This window comes from Fukomys damarensis, unplaced genomic scaffold, assembly GCF_012274545.1.
Source record: "Fukomys damarensis isolate Sample0158 unplaced genomic scaffold, DMR_v1.0_HiC HiC_scaffold_1, whole genome shotgun sequence".
Taxonomy (NCBI): Eukaryota; Metazoa; Chordata; class Mammalia; order Rodentia; family Bathyergidae; genus Fukomys; species Fukomys damarensis.
The window spans coordinates 36,669,519-36,686,139 of NW_022900913.1; the positions used below are offsets into that span (position 1 = coordinate 36,669,519).

The 16,621-nt window shown below is 37.2% G+C and overlaps 1 protein-coding gene across 3 annotated transcripts in view; it reads left to right on the forward strand.

Annotated features, from left to right (window-relative positions):
- The window catches only part of Parp8 (poly(ADP-ribose) polymerase family member 8), a 175,544-nt gene that overhangs the window by 84,751 nt on the left and 74,172 nt on the right, over positions 1-16,621 (forward strand). For all 3 annotated transcript variants that reach the window (XM_010644012.3, XM_010644011.3, XM_010644013.2), the window contains 3 exons: positions 11,401-11,438; positions 15,504-15,593; positions 16,370-16,440. In XM_010644012.3, coding sequence (XP_010642314.1) covers positions 11,401-11,438; positions 15,504-15,593; positions 16,370-16,440 — 199 coding nt within the window. The remainder of the gene's footprint in view (positions 1-11,400; positions 11,439-15,503; positions 15,594-16,369; positions 16,441-16,621) is intronic.

A 16,621-nucleotide genomic window follows, 5' to 3' on the forward strand; every position in this document is an offset into this window, starting at 1 on the left:
CGTATGAGAACACAATATTTTTCAAAATCTTAATGAGTAATGAAAAGCTAATTGATTTTAGGAAGTTCTTAGATATACTTCTCTGGAGTCTGGAATGTGACCCCTCCCCTGCCTAGTTGTTCTCCTGAAGGACTGAAGTACAATGTTCTTACCCTCCCCAAACAAAACCCAAACAAGAAAAGCAGTGCCTAGAGCTATGACTTTTCAGGTCTAACTTGAATGCTTAAGATCTATAGGCAAAATAGTAGAACAGTGCCTTATGAAGGACTAATAGGATTTAAGTTAACCCATAAAGAAAATGACCTTATCTTTGGCATACAGAAAAATAATAATACTTAATGCCCTTGTATTTTTCTTTTCAGATGCATTTTTCATTTACAGCTATTTTTTAAGTTGAATACTAAGTAAATCACTCTAGTGCATTCTCTACAAGACAAAGCTGTATGCTTAAAATTCTTTAAAAATTTACATTACTTTGCAGATGTTTATATTTCTATGAGGTTAGGATGATTTTAGTTATACAAAACAAAACTTTTAAATTCTAGCTTAAACAACAAGAGGAATACTATTTGCTCATTTAATAAAATATTTATAATGTATAATGAGATATAGGTACAGTGTGATCAGGGCTGTGTGTTTTTGAAAGCTTTTAAGCTGGACCTTTCTGTGTCAGACCAGTTTCCTCATGGGTGTTAGAAGACCACTAGAGGAGACTAGGGCTGTATTCTTCCTCACTCTCATCAGGAGGAGCAAGTGACTCTTTATAACTCTTAACTAAATGCCCAAGGTTCACTCTAAATGAACCACCCTAGGGCCGGGGATTTAGCTCAGTGGTTCTGCTGCCTGCCTTGCAAGCGCAAGGATTAGAGTTCGATCCCCGGTACCAAAAAAAAAAAAAAAAAAAAAAAAAAAAAAAAAAAAAAAAAAAAAAAAAAAAAAAAAAAAAAAAAAAAAAAAAAAAAAAAAAAAAAAAAAAAAAAAAAAAAAAAAAAAAAAAAAAAAAAAAAGAACCACCCTAAACCAACCCCCGGGGCTAAGTGTGCAACTCACAGGCTAGGCAGCTCTTCTACCATCCAAAGGGGACCAGCTATTCATTGAGCTCTTCTTTCCAACCCGGGAAAAAGCATTCATCTAATGCAGGCAGGGAATTTACTGAGTTACAGAGGCTTTGTGGATGTTCATTACTGATTTATTTTGTTTCTACTCATTCTTTAATGGGGGAAGTTGGGAAATCATTTTGGTTGATCATCTTTCATTAGGAAGCTACTTATTCTACACACCATCTTCTATGTAATTGTTTGTTTTTTTTGGTACAAGGGATCAAACTCTGGTCCTTGTGCTTGTGAGGCAGGCGGTGGAACCACTGAGCTAAATTAGCAACTGAGAGTGAACTAGTTTAGTTTTCTCAGGTTCCCATAGCAAATGAAGAACTTGATTCACTCTTGTCATATTCTGAAGTTTTTGCTTTTTCTCCTGTGTTTTTCATGTTGTAAACTACTTCTCATCTGTAAAATAATTTTGTAAGGAAATTTCTTCAGGCAGCAGGTGGTTCTGGTGTCTACTGGTTGCTCTGTTGGTTTCTGGAGATGCTATGAAGAAAACAGGTGCTGTCTCTGCCTCCTCTTACAGATTTAGTGGAAGAAACAAATGTTAGTAAGTCATGCTCATGGGTGTATAGCCACCTGGAGTAAAGATCTGACAAGGGTCATCAGAAAGTTTTTTCCAAGGAGATGATATTTGAATCAGGATCCGAAGGGCAAGAACAGTGAAAGTGGCAAATTGGAGAGAGACAGAAAGAGAAAGAATTCCAGCCAGAGGGAACGTGGCGTGCCCAAGAAATGAGGGGAGAGATTTTTGTTTGGCTGGAGCATTAGAGCGTGCAGGGGATGATGCGAGACAATGCTGAGACAAGTAGATGTGCAGGCTCCTGTGGAGATCATTAATTGCTGTAGAGAATTGTGTTTGCTGTTCCATGAGAAGTCATCTGGGTGAGAACTCATCTTACTTACCTTAAAAAACGGAGAAAGTTACAAAGGCGGTATCATACGTACAATCGCAGTTATCTTTCTGAATGTTTATAATGTTGTCTTAACACCTGGTTCTTTGCCTCAGCAGAGCTTTACTTCAGCTGTAGAATTATTCAGTCATTCAACATTTTGCCTCCATATGTTGTGTTAATCATGTGCAGCACTGTTATAAACCTTTTATAACCACTTTTATCTTAAAAAATCAGATATAAATCAGTGAGGTAAAGGCCTCTAAATGTTAGCATTTATCAAAAGAATAGTAAATTAATTATAGTTGCAAACTGCACAGAATAAAAGTTGAGACCTCATTAACCTTTTAGAAAAAATATGGGAATATTTAGTATATGGTTTAAATAGTTTATTGGAGGTGTCAGTGTCAGCGATTTTATATTCCATCCACTATTTCTGTCTAATGAAATTGTATTTGTATCTATCTGTTTTTCATTTTCATAGTAATTAAGAGAATAAGAGAGAAGCAGAACTTTATTTAAATATGCTGTTGACTTTTGCATGGGACTAAGGCAAGGTTAATGAAATGCCCACTTAAAAAATAATTTACATGAAGTATGCACCAGTGTTACTAAGATTAAGACCAGATTTAGTTCTCTGAAGTTCAGCTTCTCTGAAGTTAAGAAGATGACTTACTTAGAAGTCTCAGCATTTGACTTGTCGTGAAATATTTTTAAGCATAGAAGTTCTTGAGTTGGCATCTTGCCTAAAATAAGAGAAACACTTTTCACCCTTTTAACTTTACTTGCTGAAAGTCTAACTTTAAAAAATTATCAAGATAGTTTTGAAAGTGCAAATGTATACGATTGAGAAACTAACTTAATATTGGTTGAGCAAATATCTTCACTCTTTTGTCAAATATCCCGGCCTAATTAATATATGTCATTGGTGAGAAGGACATGTTTTTTTTTTCTGGAATAAGAACTTGATTCCTTTGTGTTGATGGTGAAAGGCATTGAAGATATATGCATAGTTGTCATTAAATGGATGTGACTTTGCTTGGAATACATCACATTCAAACACGCTCTTTATTTTTTTACAACACTCCCCTCTCCTTGTTAGGACAGCTGACATTCCTTTCCTTATATTTTCAAGGTGGGAACAGGTTAAATAAAAGCGTGTTAGGTGTAAATTTCTAGACATTTTGAAATGGTAACATTTCTACTTTTTTATGGACATTAACTGATGGTGTCCATTTTTTGGAACATCTGAGAGATCGTGTGTCATTGAATTTTAGCTTTACTGTTAGGAATGGTAATAGTGCATCTATCACTCTCATGATATAGACTTGAAAATGAGAAATGCAGAGAATAGATTGGACTCACAACACACGAATTCAGAGCCTGTTGGTTGCGATAGAGGGTTTGAACTCACCTTATGTATAGGTGTACATGTGTCGTGCACTGTTAAGGTGCCCGTTTTTGGTCATTCATGTCACATTTTTAAACACTTTACCACATAGCACACATTCTGTTAGGAACTGTTATAGTAGCCTCCTCTGGTAATTCTGGAAAAAAGATAACTGGTCTGTTCTTTCTTCCCGGAAATTGCGTGTGTGTGCTAAGTTACTATTTCTGAGCCCCGGGAATTTGAGGATTAACACCTTTGTTCTGTCCCTTTGGCCTGGGGGACAGTTAGTGTCAAGGAGAAGTGGTTACTTTGGGGAAGGGACTTCCTCTATGGCTTAGCCGTTAAAGTTTTGGAGGAGCTTTTCCTGGAGATTTACATAAAAGAAAATCTTACATTGATAACGTTGCAGTACATAATGATTACAGTCATTGTGGGAAATTGCTACACGTACATGACACATCTCAGCTCTTCTTTCCCCTTCCCCTCCGTCCCTCTCTCCTCCCCCTTTTCTGCCAGCATGGAGAGTTAGTTTTGAAGGTGAATTGGAGTGTGCTCTAGGGAAGTAATTCTGAGTAGGAGTAATTAATAGTAATGTTTTTAATGAAGCAGCTATTTTATGCAGGCTTTATTCCTGCTTTACGTGTATTACCTTGCGTATGCCTCATTATAACCCTGAGAGATAGAACTCCAGAAGAGGAAACTGAGGCAGAGAGCAGTGAATTTATTGTGTGGCACCAGGGTCACAATTTGAAAATGTCAGAGCCTGAATTGAAATCCAGTCTGTCTTGTTTCTTTCATGTAAAGGTTGCGAGGGGGGAGCTTCTAGGCGTCGCACAAATTGGAGTTCTAAGGCCTGTGGGGATGTGTAGGGATTTGGGCTTAAAAAGCAGTTATGAGTGGCATCATGGAGAGCCTTAGTGGGTATTCCAAGGATTCAGAATTTTACTGTGTAGAAGTTATCTGTGTTTTTTGGCAACAAGTCATCAGAATCACTTCTAGAAATGCTCATTTTTAAGACCCCCTTGAGAACTGAATTGAAACTTCCAGATTTCCTTGCCTTAGCTTGTGGCCAAGGAACTTGTGTCCCAATGGGGCAAAGATATAAAGTTTCTCATAGCAGGCACTACTGCTGTTTGTAATCTTCTGATATTGAACCTGGTGAGGTAAAAATCAATGTAAAGAAGATTATGCTATATTTTGCCTGTGTTGGCTTTAATTTGTTTGTGAGGTAATTGGCCGGAGTGTGAAAAAAAGAAGGTACATCTTCCTTGTGGAGGAACACAGTGTTTTGAGTTTTCTTCTGCTTATGCTGTAGGAGATTCTCATGGATTGAGTGGAAAATTTTCACAGTGAAAAGCAAGAGCAGTAAGCATGGCCTGGAAAGCATCTAAACGTGAGTCTTTAAGACCTAGGAAGAGCCCAAAGATATGGAGGGTTTCACAGTATTCTCATTTTTATTAAACGCATCAGTGTGCCAATGTAAGAAAGGGACTGGGAAATAAAGTCCAGCTGCCACCCCAGGAAGCGGAATTCTGGTGCAGAGTGAGGGACAGAGGGCAGACTGTACTGTGAATATGCAAGTGGGTGGGTGGTGAGAATAGTGTAGATCACTGTTTTAAAAAATTGTCTTTTAAATAGGGCTGTAGTGTACACAGACGCTTAAACATTACTGCTGTGTTCCTTCATGTTACACACAATAGAAAACAGGTGCATGTGAAAAATAAAGACTTCCTTTTATCCAGGAACCAAAAAACAAAAATTATTTATAAATTTTAAAATTTTCATTAGCTATTTACCTATATTTGCAGTACATAATGATTACATTCACCACAAGGTGTTGGTGCATGTGCACAGCATGTCTTAGTTCATTTCTCCCTCCCTCCCTCCTTTTCTTGGTTCCCTTCCTATTTGCAAAATGTATCTCGCTGTTTCCTGTTGTCTCTTTTATTTTATTTTGTCTATATGTCTACCTCATATAAGATGAACCATGAGATAAAATTTGCCATTTTCAAGCTGTGCTTCTGTGGTGTATGTTTATAGTAGATATGTATTTACTTATTTTCAGTGGAAATAGATTTCAGTTGACCACATTATTGTATTTATTTCAGTGTATCAGGAACCTCTGTGTCCAAAAGTACTGTCTTCCGTTATCTTTTCTGTTAGCTGGTATTATAATTCTTGTGCATGTGATACTTTATGTAATCCTATTTTTGGTGCCTGTAGTATTTTTATAAACTCATTTGTTTATCTTAAAAAGGTGCCACTGTTAAAATCTTTGGGGCTACACTTTTTGTCACTAAATTTCAAATGGTGAAACTGTTAGATCGCATTAACAAAATCTAAGTGGAGTGTGAGTTTATGGGATCTGCACAGCAAGTTGGTGGATTAGTCTTACATTACAGGACAGACATTTCCTTCTTCCTGAGTGTGTGAAGTTAAGTGTTGTATGAGCTTGTAGGTGGTTGTTGGTGGGTGAATGCCTCATGGGAGCAGTCATACGGCGATCTCTTTTATCTTAATGTGGAAATAAAGCCTCTTGGTACCAGGGATCAAACTCAGGACCTTGAGCTTGCGAGGCAGGTCGAGGCACCACTGAGCTTAATCCCCCGTAAATAAAGTATTTGGATGATAGCAAAAAAGAGAGATTGTTATTAGGCTTTAGATCTGGGGGTGAAAAAGATAGTAGAAAGAATGTGGAGGACAAATTTTGGGGCTACTGGGCAGAGTTGTAGTATTTCTCACCACATGTCCATGTGGCGCTAGGCCCCTCAGTGTCATTGTCCTTTTCAGCAGTATCAGAGCCTGCATTTAATAGCCCAGTGTCTGACACGACTTGATCAACTGGTTGGAGCTTATAGCGTCAGGCAGGTGGGATGCGGGACCAGGGTAGTGGCTTCATACCAGCAAAGAGGTGTGGAGAAAGCAGTGAGGTCTCTACCGTCATGCGAAGTAGGAACCGAAGCCCCAAGGGACCCAGACGGGGCGGGGGCAAAGAGTGCGAGGATGGTCGGAGGATATTAGAGAGCAGGAACGAAGGCGAAAGAGCTGGAGTGTGGTAACAATTACGGATAGAAAGTGAGGCCATGGAACTCTGCACAACTTCAAATCGCTCATTAGAGAAATGGGTGATGTGAAGATTTTTAGTAAAGGAGGATACAGGGCCCTAGAAATGCCGAGACCTGGATAAGTGGCCTAAAGATGGTTGCTAACAGTGTCGAAGAACGCCAGTGCCATAGCTGGTTGACCTGGATAATTAGAAAATGTTTTTGGAAATTGAAGATGATGGTGGATTGGACATGGACATAAATGTTTTTGGGCATTTAACCCGTCACAGAAAGGCATCAGTGCCAGCTTCTAGAATTCTCCAAATCACCCCGTGGTTAGAGATGGTGAGAGTCGATGCTGGGCGAGAGGAATAGCAGGACAGCTTCTTTTTCAACCTGAAGAACCAGGAGAACAGAATTCTGAGTGCAGGATTGAAATTTCTGCTGTAAGCTCCGGGGTGTGTGGGGGTGAGGTATGGTTCATCCGTTCTCAGGTTTCAGTGGCTGATTTGTTAGTGAATAAAGAATGTGGAGGGTTGCCTGTACTTACAATCATCTTCCCTAGAGTGGAGCATTGCTTGCCATTAGCTAGAATGCTTTGGTAATTTCATCATTTCTGTGAAGTCTGATCTAACTGGGAGAGATGAAAGCAGCAAGTCTATTTTACTGGAGAAATTGAGATTTTTAGATGAAAAGTCTCACTAAGTCACCATTGCCCAGGCTGGTTTGAAGCTTGCCTCAGGCCTTCAGTGCTGGGATTATAGGTGTGTACCACCTGCCTTCTACGACTCTTGATGAACTTTCTGATGTTGACAACTGCAAAGTAGAACTATCTGTTAGCTCTTGGCAGACATTTCAGAAGGAACAGAATAGTAAAGAGCTGATATTGAGGCTGTACTCTTAAGTAAGATAAAAATAACAGGACACATGTAAATATTGAATAGTTTCTCTAGTGTGAAAAACTAAAAGTGTAAATAAGGATCAAAATGTATAATTGACAATATGAAATAGAAAGAAAAGATCCAAAAGGGGAAGGGGAAGTGGAATGCGTTGGGGAAAAGGAGAGAAGGGAATGGAATAAATATGAGAAAATGAAAGAAATGGTAACAAAGTCTTTGCAAATAGGGTGGGAGGGAGGGGTTGAAGGGAGGGCAGGAGGGGAATGGGGAAAAAATAAGAACAAAGATTATTTAAAGGTACACATTTTCAACGATAAATGTCATTGTATTGTATACCTAAAGTGTACCGATAAACCTAATGAAAAAACAGTCTTATAATTAAAAAAGAAAGAACTGAGCGGCGAGTTTAAACATGGGAATGACATTAGGTTATAGGAGCAGTTACAGGAGCAAACATACACCGTTGGAATAAATGCAAAACTAGGCAAACGTTGATGACCAGGAGGCTCCTCCAGACCAAGCTTCTGCGCCTGTTGGGTCCACAGAGAGGGCTTGCATTGAGCTGGATGTTTTCAGAGGAGCGAGAAGGGGAAGTTACAATTTCGTTTGAAAATTAAGGATCTGAGAGAAATAGTTTATAGATTCTAGTTTCAAACTGTGACTTTTAGGAAGCCCTAGCAATGCACTGCACCAATAAGTGTATACAAAACAGTTCCTGACTGACCCGAGCTCCCGACAGAGCTCTCTAATGTGCTTATGATGGGGCCCATCCAGAACATTCCAGACTCCCTTCCCCAACAAGAATCCAGAGTGCCTTAGAATTTGCTTTCTTCTCAGTTTCACCTTATTTCAGTTTCCACTGCTTTATAGTGTTTATTATGCACAGCAATACTAGCCTCACTGTTAAAACTCCTTAAGCTTTGCTCTTTGCACTGCTTTTGGCCCGACCTATACGATCCTCTAGTGTAATCATCCATGGCTGCTTGTACTAGATTGCTTCCCTCAGAGCTCTGTAAGCCACAAAGTGAAACTGATGAGGATTTTACAGCTCTGATGATTTTCCTTCTGGTATTCTACCAAGAAAATGCTGTAGCACAAGGAGCTGATGAATCATTTCTCAGGGCTTTTGTTTTTGAAAAATTAGATATAGTCCTGAGTGTAGGAACGTGTCGTCCTCTTATGAGTATGATACAACTATAGTGCAAAATTATCAGTGTCAGCTTTGGTCATCGAGAAATATAAGGTGTTGTATATTTTTTAAAGTAAATTGATTTTCCTAAAGAATATTCATTCATATAAAAATTCACCTGTAAATTTTAATTGCTTGTACTGGGGCTGACTAAAATTTCTGAGCACCTGCAGCTCTGTGCCTATCATTGTCCTGGGTCCCTCACGCCTGTTAAGCCAGACACCATCACAGCATAAGATGAAGGTAGTGGTTCTTCCATTTCACGGAAGAGCGATCGAAGCCAGGGTTTGTAGCTTTGCCTATGCCACAGGTCTGGTAAGGCCCAAAGCTAGAGTTTGACTCCTGTTTGTCTTACTCAGAACTCCTAGCAAGCTCACTCAGTGAAGGTAGACGGAGTGAATTAAGTCCTCATTTTGTATTTAGACACTGATTTGAATGAAAAATGAAGCCAACTGCTGTTTGTTGAGATGGAAGGCTGTTGGGAATTAATTCAGCTTAGTGCTCAGCATAGTCTCTGGCAAGACGCCAGGCTTCTGTCACACAGCAACGCCAGATCAGAGGGGTGCCCCGACATTCTAGAACTTTGTTTCACATAGTGCAGTCCTGCTGTGTAAGTGAGAAAATCATGGGAGAACACACTTAGGGTCTCAGTGCATATTTTCCTTAGCTTGGTCAGGCACCACTGGCATGGCCATTTTGTCTTTCATTCATGTTATTTGATTTGGAGCCATGATTTCCAAAGCTGGGGTCTTGGCTTGGGTCCAACATGTGCCATTTTTTCCTGCCTTTCTGCTCCTATTACATAGTTTCCCGCTGATATTTGCTCATGTTACTACTATGATAGCTTCTGTTTCTGATCTTGTCTTTTCTTCTTATCCTAAATGTTGCCTACTAGAGTGATTTAGTCCAAAATATGAATTGTATCTTATACTGGGGTTCAAACTCATATTTTTCCATTTATGTAACATTTTTTAATTAAAAATTTTATTACAGCAAAAGACACATTGCCATTAATCCCTCTCAAAGAACTCTCCCTCACCTGGAGCATACTTATCCCTACATGACATTATTGAGATAATAAAATTATAGAGATGATGATGATGAATGGCTACCCGGTGTTAGGAACGTTAGGCTGAAAGATGTCTCCCATAGCATGAGGGAAATCTTTCAGCCAGTAGTGCTTGTGTCTTGATTTGTGATCCTGGATGTGTGATGCATGTATGATAAAATGATGTAAAATCAAATGCTACCTGTACACTTTGTCGTTTTCCTGTATTTCGTTATATAATGTTTAAGCAAGGGGGAAACCCAGTGAAAAAGATACATGAGACTTTTTTACCATTTTGGGAACTTCCTGTGAATCTCTATTTCTAAATTAAAAAGTTAAACAAATTGTCATGCGCTTAATATGTCACATGTTTAATATGTTCAAGTTTCTTTTGTCCAGTCATATTTATTATGCTTCATATTCCATTTCTGTCTGAATTAGTCACGAGCATTCAGCTCCTCTGTTCCTTTTCTACTTATATATTACTTGTCATGAACACAATGTTTAGGCTATTAATATGTTAGCAAAAGTGCTTGAATTACTAATTGAACCATTAAATACACTTTAAGGAAGAGCAGTGTTTCAGCACTTGGCCTCCTTACTAAGCATCTTTCCATCCCCCTCACACACATGGTCTTTCTTGTCTCCATTTAAACTCTTCCAAAGACTAAGCAGCATGCCACGTATTTGAATGGTGGAATCTTCGAGCCTTGTGCTCGCCTAGGAATGGAGTGTTTTGTAAGCACAGTCGCAAAGCCCTAGATCCAGTCACAAGTTATAGGAGGCAGTTGTTTTTTTCAAGGAGTTAGGACTCAGTAGAGTCTGTGAGTTTTGGTGAACCACGGCCATCACCCATTCGGATTTGTGTGACCGTGGGACGACATGTCTTGGTATCCTGTAGTTACAACGCTTTGGATTTTCTGTGGCTCCATCAGTTCCCCCAACTCTGGTGGGTTGTGTTAATTTCCCCTGTAATCCTGTCGAATTTGCTTTGTATATTTTGCAGAGCTGTCACTAGGCTGCGTACATATTTATGATTGTTCCACCTTCTCTGTGATGAACTGATCTTAGGTCATTCTGTGTGATGATCCCTTTGTATTTTTGTTTTTAATCTTCTTAGGCTGTTTAAATCTTGGACCTTTTTCATGCTTTACTCTCGGTCTCTGTCTTTGTTTCACATGTATCTCCCCAAAACAGTAGAGAATTGTATCTTTTTTTTTTTTAATCCTTTCTGTCCATCTTTTCTCCTTTTATTCACCATGTAGCTCATTAACATTTAATGCCTGTATTGGTATGGCTTCATTCACTGTTTGTTTTCTATTTGTCCATTCTGTTTTTTGTTCCTCTGTAGCGCTTCTTTTGGGTTATATATACTAGGTTTAAATTGAATTTTTGAATCCTTTTCATTTTCCACTTGGCTTTTCCAGCCATTTGTATGTGAGTGCATGCATGTATGCTTGTGCTTCCACAGTGTAGGGACGACAGTGTAATACAATTTTGAGTTTTCTGTGTCAGGTGGCCCCAAGACAATTCTTTCTGTGTATGCATTAAATGGGAGGAAATCTAAGTATAAATGATCAGAAGAGAAAATTTTAGACATTGCTGAAATGAAAAGTTCCTATCTATACCAAAAAGTATCTTTTTAGAGAAGATTGTTCTATAAAGATTCACTTAGACTCAGTAAAAGTGAATGTTAACTTTCCTGTGTTATATTACTACTCTATTTTGGTTGTTATTTTTCTATACTTAAATCTTTGTAAATGAACAGACTTTTTTTTTTTTTGTAAAAGCATGACTACCTTTGTAGTAACTTAAGTCTTTTTTGTTTTAACAGTGTATCCTACTCAGTACATGTATCTGAAGATTACCCAGGTATGCTTTTCTATTTTTTTATTATAAATATTCATGTCATTACAAATATATTTTCCTTCAGAACATGTGTGTGTGTGTGTGTGTGTGTGTGTATACACACACATGAATGAATCAGATGAGCTGTAAAAAGCATTGGCAGAAGAAACCTATCACCTATCAGCTGTAGAGTAGAACTCTTGTCAGCTGCTTGCTGGGTACACATTTCACTCTAAGACGCAGTCCAGAATCAGAATAATTTGCCAGTGAGAAGTCATTCAGATGATAGCTCCAGTCTCCACCTTTCTCTTTCATCATCACAATTAAAGGTTTTCTGAATTAAACCAGTTGTATTGAAACATCCTTTGGCCCTGCATAAAAAACGGTTACTTTATTTAGTCTGCCATTTCTGTGTATATGTGTGTGTATATATGTATGTACACATATATATGTATATGTGTGTGCACACACATTTTAGATTATTTAAAAAACTAATCAGTAAATTGATATAGGCATTTTTCATTAAGCATTTAATCATTTTACACTTTAAAATAATTTTGCAAATCCCAAACTTCATTACTGTTATTTTGCTGTGCACTCCATGTATTTCTGTAAAACTGTGTACAGTGGTATGATGGTTATTATTTTGTATTAAGTACATGCTTATTCTTATTAGTAATAGAAGTGTTCTAGGCAGCTATTTCAGGAAGAACCAATAAGTATCTCTAAGGAAAAATGTTTTTTTTGAAGGTGGTAATGTCCCTTATCTTATGGGAAAGTGTGTTTGGGATGCCGAATGTTTAATTTTGCTTGGAAAATAAAACCCCATTATTTATTATAAATAGTATAATTATGGTGTGTCTCTTCCAGGCATCTTGCAGAGATATCAGCCACGGGAGGTGCAAACCTCAAGTGGAAATGTTAGCAATAATGCCAAGGATAAAAGCCCAACCAACACCCCAAGGAGAACTGTTCTGTAGCACTGACACGATAGACAATGTCTTTAGGGAACCAAGCGGTCCACATGTTTAGCTCCCTCTTGTGGCCAAGAGGTATTGTTCATGATTTTTCATGAACTGATTGATGCATCTACTACACCAAAATACTCAGAGCCCAGTTTTCCAACAAGGCCTACAATTCACTTCTGAGTTCTTTTTGCTTCTGTAGAAGGAGTAGTAGTAGTGCTTTTGTGTAAGCTTTTTCAAAGTGAGAGTAAATACGATAATATTTTTTGCCATTACTGAATTTTTTGTCCATATATTTGTACTAAGAATTGTTAGCTGTCAGGCTTGACTTCTCAGACAACTTCATACAGAAATGTTTGCCCTTCCTTTCCAGTGTTTAGATCTCCATTGTCTCCTAGCACTAGCTAGAACGTCTGGATTAATTTTTAATAGTATATATGAAAGCTGGCAGTTTTGTTCCTTTTCTCAAAATCAGCATACTTTTCAGAAAAAACACTATCATTCTGTTTCTCACCTACCTTTACAAAACATTAATCATATTAAATCTTTATTAAATTTTTATTTGGCATTGGTTGAGTTACCATTGTTTATTATCCTCTTTAAATAATCAAATGACAGATTATAATGGGAACCTTAATGACCTGTAAAACTTACTTGTGCTTTGTCATGCACTTTGGCATTATAGGCTTCATGTTGCTGAAGGAACTAGAGTATATTTTGACCATTTGACAGAACTAGCAGAAACTCTCTGAGTCCGGCGTCATTTTAGGGATTGTCCTAGGGCGACTGTCATATTTTTCTTCCATGATTGTTACGGGGTCCTGTTTTTCACTTTTAGTTATATTGTATTATTTTATTCTTAAAAGTGGCTATGTTCAAAGTCTTAGCAAAAAAAAAAAAAAGTATTTTCAGAAATAACATCTAGTGATGTGCTCTTTTGGCGTCCTTTAAACGGTATATCTGTGATCCAATATGGCTTCTGTCCCAAAGACAGTTTAACAGATAATATTCGTAAGACCTACGAAAATATTTATTTGGGGTAAATTAAACCAAAAACAAAACTGTAATTCCTAAAAATGAATCATACTGGGGGCAAATCTCAGACTGAACCCAGGACCTTCAGACTGAGTACATACCAGTCCTTTTCAACTTTTATTTTGAGGCAAGAGCTCACTTAAGTTGCCCCTCTTGCTTCAAGCCTCCCAGAGTGCTAGGGAGAACAGGAATTTAGTTCAGCATACATTTGAAGGAATAATTATGATCTTCATTCAGGATAATTCAACACATATTCACCAAATTATATTCTCTCAAATCAAATCTTACTGCTTTCAGGTCTACTTAAACTTCCTTCCTGAATTTCATAGTTAAGGTGTTTTTTCTTTTATAATGAATTTGAGAGTAGTTTGTATATTATTTTATGTAAGACATTTTAATAGAGAAATCCTTTAGATTGAGCTACTTAATATATTTTCTTAAGTATATTGTCTTACTTTGCTTACCTCAAGATTTTAAAAATAAAATCTCCAGCATTCTGTGATACTGCATGCAGCTGTCCACTCTATGGACTGTTGTAGATTTTCCCTTCTAGTTACTGGTCATTGCCTTAATAAAGTCCCTTTTAATAACCCTCTCCTAACATTTGCTTCCCAGAGTCCTTTATGCATAGTAGCAAATACCTTTGAATCAGGAAGAGGGAAGAGTTGAGGAAAAACAAAACAAAGGAAAAAAGCCTGGCTCTTATGGAGAGGTCTTAACATTTGCCTGAAAGTATGAGATTACTGGCAGACGAGTCTTTTGATAAGTTTTTAGCCTCCTTGCCAATATACAGAAGCAGTATGTACAGTAAATTTATATTAAATCTAATTTTTCATCCTGTTACCCACTTGATAAATGTGAAAATCTCGTAACTTCTTTAATAGTACTTGAAAACTAAAATAAAGCAGAATCTGTGATTAACACTTACCAGAGAACAGTGTGGCAAACTTGATTTGTTTCAAATATAATTGATACCTATTCCTTCTCACCTTGCGAAATAACTATTAAAGCTTTATGCTTTGTTGAGAGACTCGCAGGAAAGCTGTGCATACATACCATTCATTCAGTTCTAAAAGTAGTACAGAGGTTTTTTTTTTAAACAAAGCAATGACTTAGGTATCTATCAATTAAAAATCATGTTCGCTGTGTACTGACACAATATTATGAAAATGTGGTTCAGAAAGATTCTGACATACATTTGTTCAGTCATCGCAACACTTAGAAGAAATGTATTCATGTTTGTGTTACTTTTTGGATGTTTTACTTATAGCATTTAGTAAGTCATCAATGGGTGCATTGTAGGACCATTATTAGTGAACTGTTCATTAAGTAGTGGTCTTACAGATGCTCTGCAGACATCAGCGATAGAAGTGTCATATCAAGTTACCATGCTTGTAGAAAAATGGTAAATTTATAAAAATATTAATTTAGTGCTTTTTACTCAATTTACATAATATTACTCAGTTTACTTAGCTTTTGTTTTAGTGGGGGGTACCCGGAATCGAACTCAGGTCCTTGTGGTTGTGAGGCAGTCACCAGAACCACTGAACTACTAAATCCCCTGGCTACTTAGCTTAATTTGTGTGAGAGTAATAATTGGGTGACCTTACATCATTTAGAAACAGACAGTAGAGCAATCTAGAGGGCATGATGGCAACAAAATCTTCATCTCACATTTTTGGATGCCCTGACTTCAAATCTTGTTTTTTATTATACCAAATATTCTTCAGTTTTCTCTCTCCACTCAGTAATTCTACTTTCCGTAGTATCTACGGACTCTGAGCAGGACCCAGTTCAGTGAGTTGAGCAGCCAGTCAGCCTTCAGATGGTTCATTTCCACATGGGATACTAGAAATGAAGCGGTTTGGTTCTGTCTGAAACCTGTATTTCTCAGAGATGCAGATATCTTTGAAGAGGCAGTTTATACTTCCTCCAAGTATAAAAGTGCAGTTCATTCCAAGTCTAAAGTAGCAGTATGTCTTTTATGTGCTTTGTGCGAATTGAGACTAAAGTGATGTGGATACGAGTTGTTCTTTATGAAAGTGGTACTTTTGTGGGTGATTGCATTTAATTATCTATTTCATTGCAGACAATACGTATGTGTCAAGTTCGGAAAACGATGAAGATGTACTAGTTACAACAGAGCCAATTCCAGTCATTTTTCACAGAATAGCAACAGGTAATAGCAACATGGTATTTTCTTATTTTAAGTTAATTTTTCTTTTTTTAAAAATTTAAATTGAATTTATTGGTACAGTCTAGGTAGACAGTATAGTTACATTCATTACTGGGATCCTGTACCTTTACATGACAGGTCTTGGTTCTCATTTTTTCCCCTTGTAGGTAGCTTTGGGCTTTTTCTTGTTTTTTAAGTTTCTATTTAAAACATTCATTTTTATTGCCTATAAGTCTGACTATCCATGTAAACTTATTAAAGTACATGAAATTTTTTAAAAAATAATTTTTGAAACGAGTAAGTTTATAGTACTTTTTTAAAAAAACTCTGGTTTTAAATGTATTATATCCACAGTTGCTCATATACAAAAATTTCCCTCCTCCGGTGACACTACTAGATGAACTTAATGTATAATCCATGCGGTGAAGATACCATCATATATATGACAGTTGAAGAAAACTTTTTATTGCTACTCTAGTTGCATAACCATTTTTATGCTCACTGAAAAGACAGAATAGCTTTCTTTTTTTTTTTCGTGGGGTACCGGGGAACGAACGAACTCCAGTCCTTGCACTTGTGAAGCAGGTGCTGGAACCACCACTGAGCTAAATCCCCGGCCCTAGAATAGCTTTCATATTGTGATTTTTCCCAACCATAAAATTTGAAAACATTATAGAGGGAATAACCTAACGGGTTTTTTTTTAAAATATGGAAACTCATTAACATTTGGTAAATAATTTGGTGAAAACTAAAATAATTTTCCAACTTGTACTTTTCAGAGTTAAGAAAAACAAATGACATTAACTGTTGCTTATCCATAAAATCCAAACTGCAAAAGGAAAATGGGGAGGTATGTAAGTTATATGTCTTACTTTTTGAAAACAGCATAGATATGTTTTAAATTTACTAGGTATTTGTAGTTAACATCTTACTGTTAATTTAGATTAGTTGCATATGGTGAATGAAAGTTAAGCTCATGACTAAACTTTTTGAGTGGTTAGCAGAATGACCTAAAATTAAGAAGGAAATTT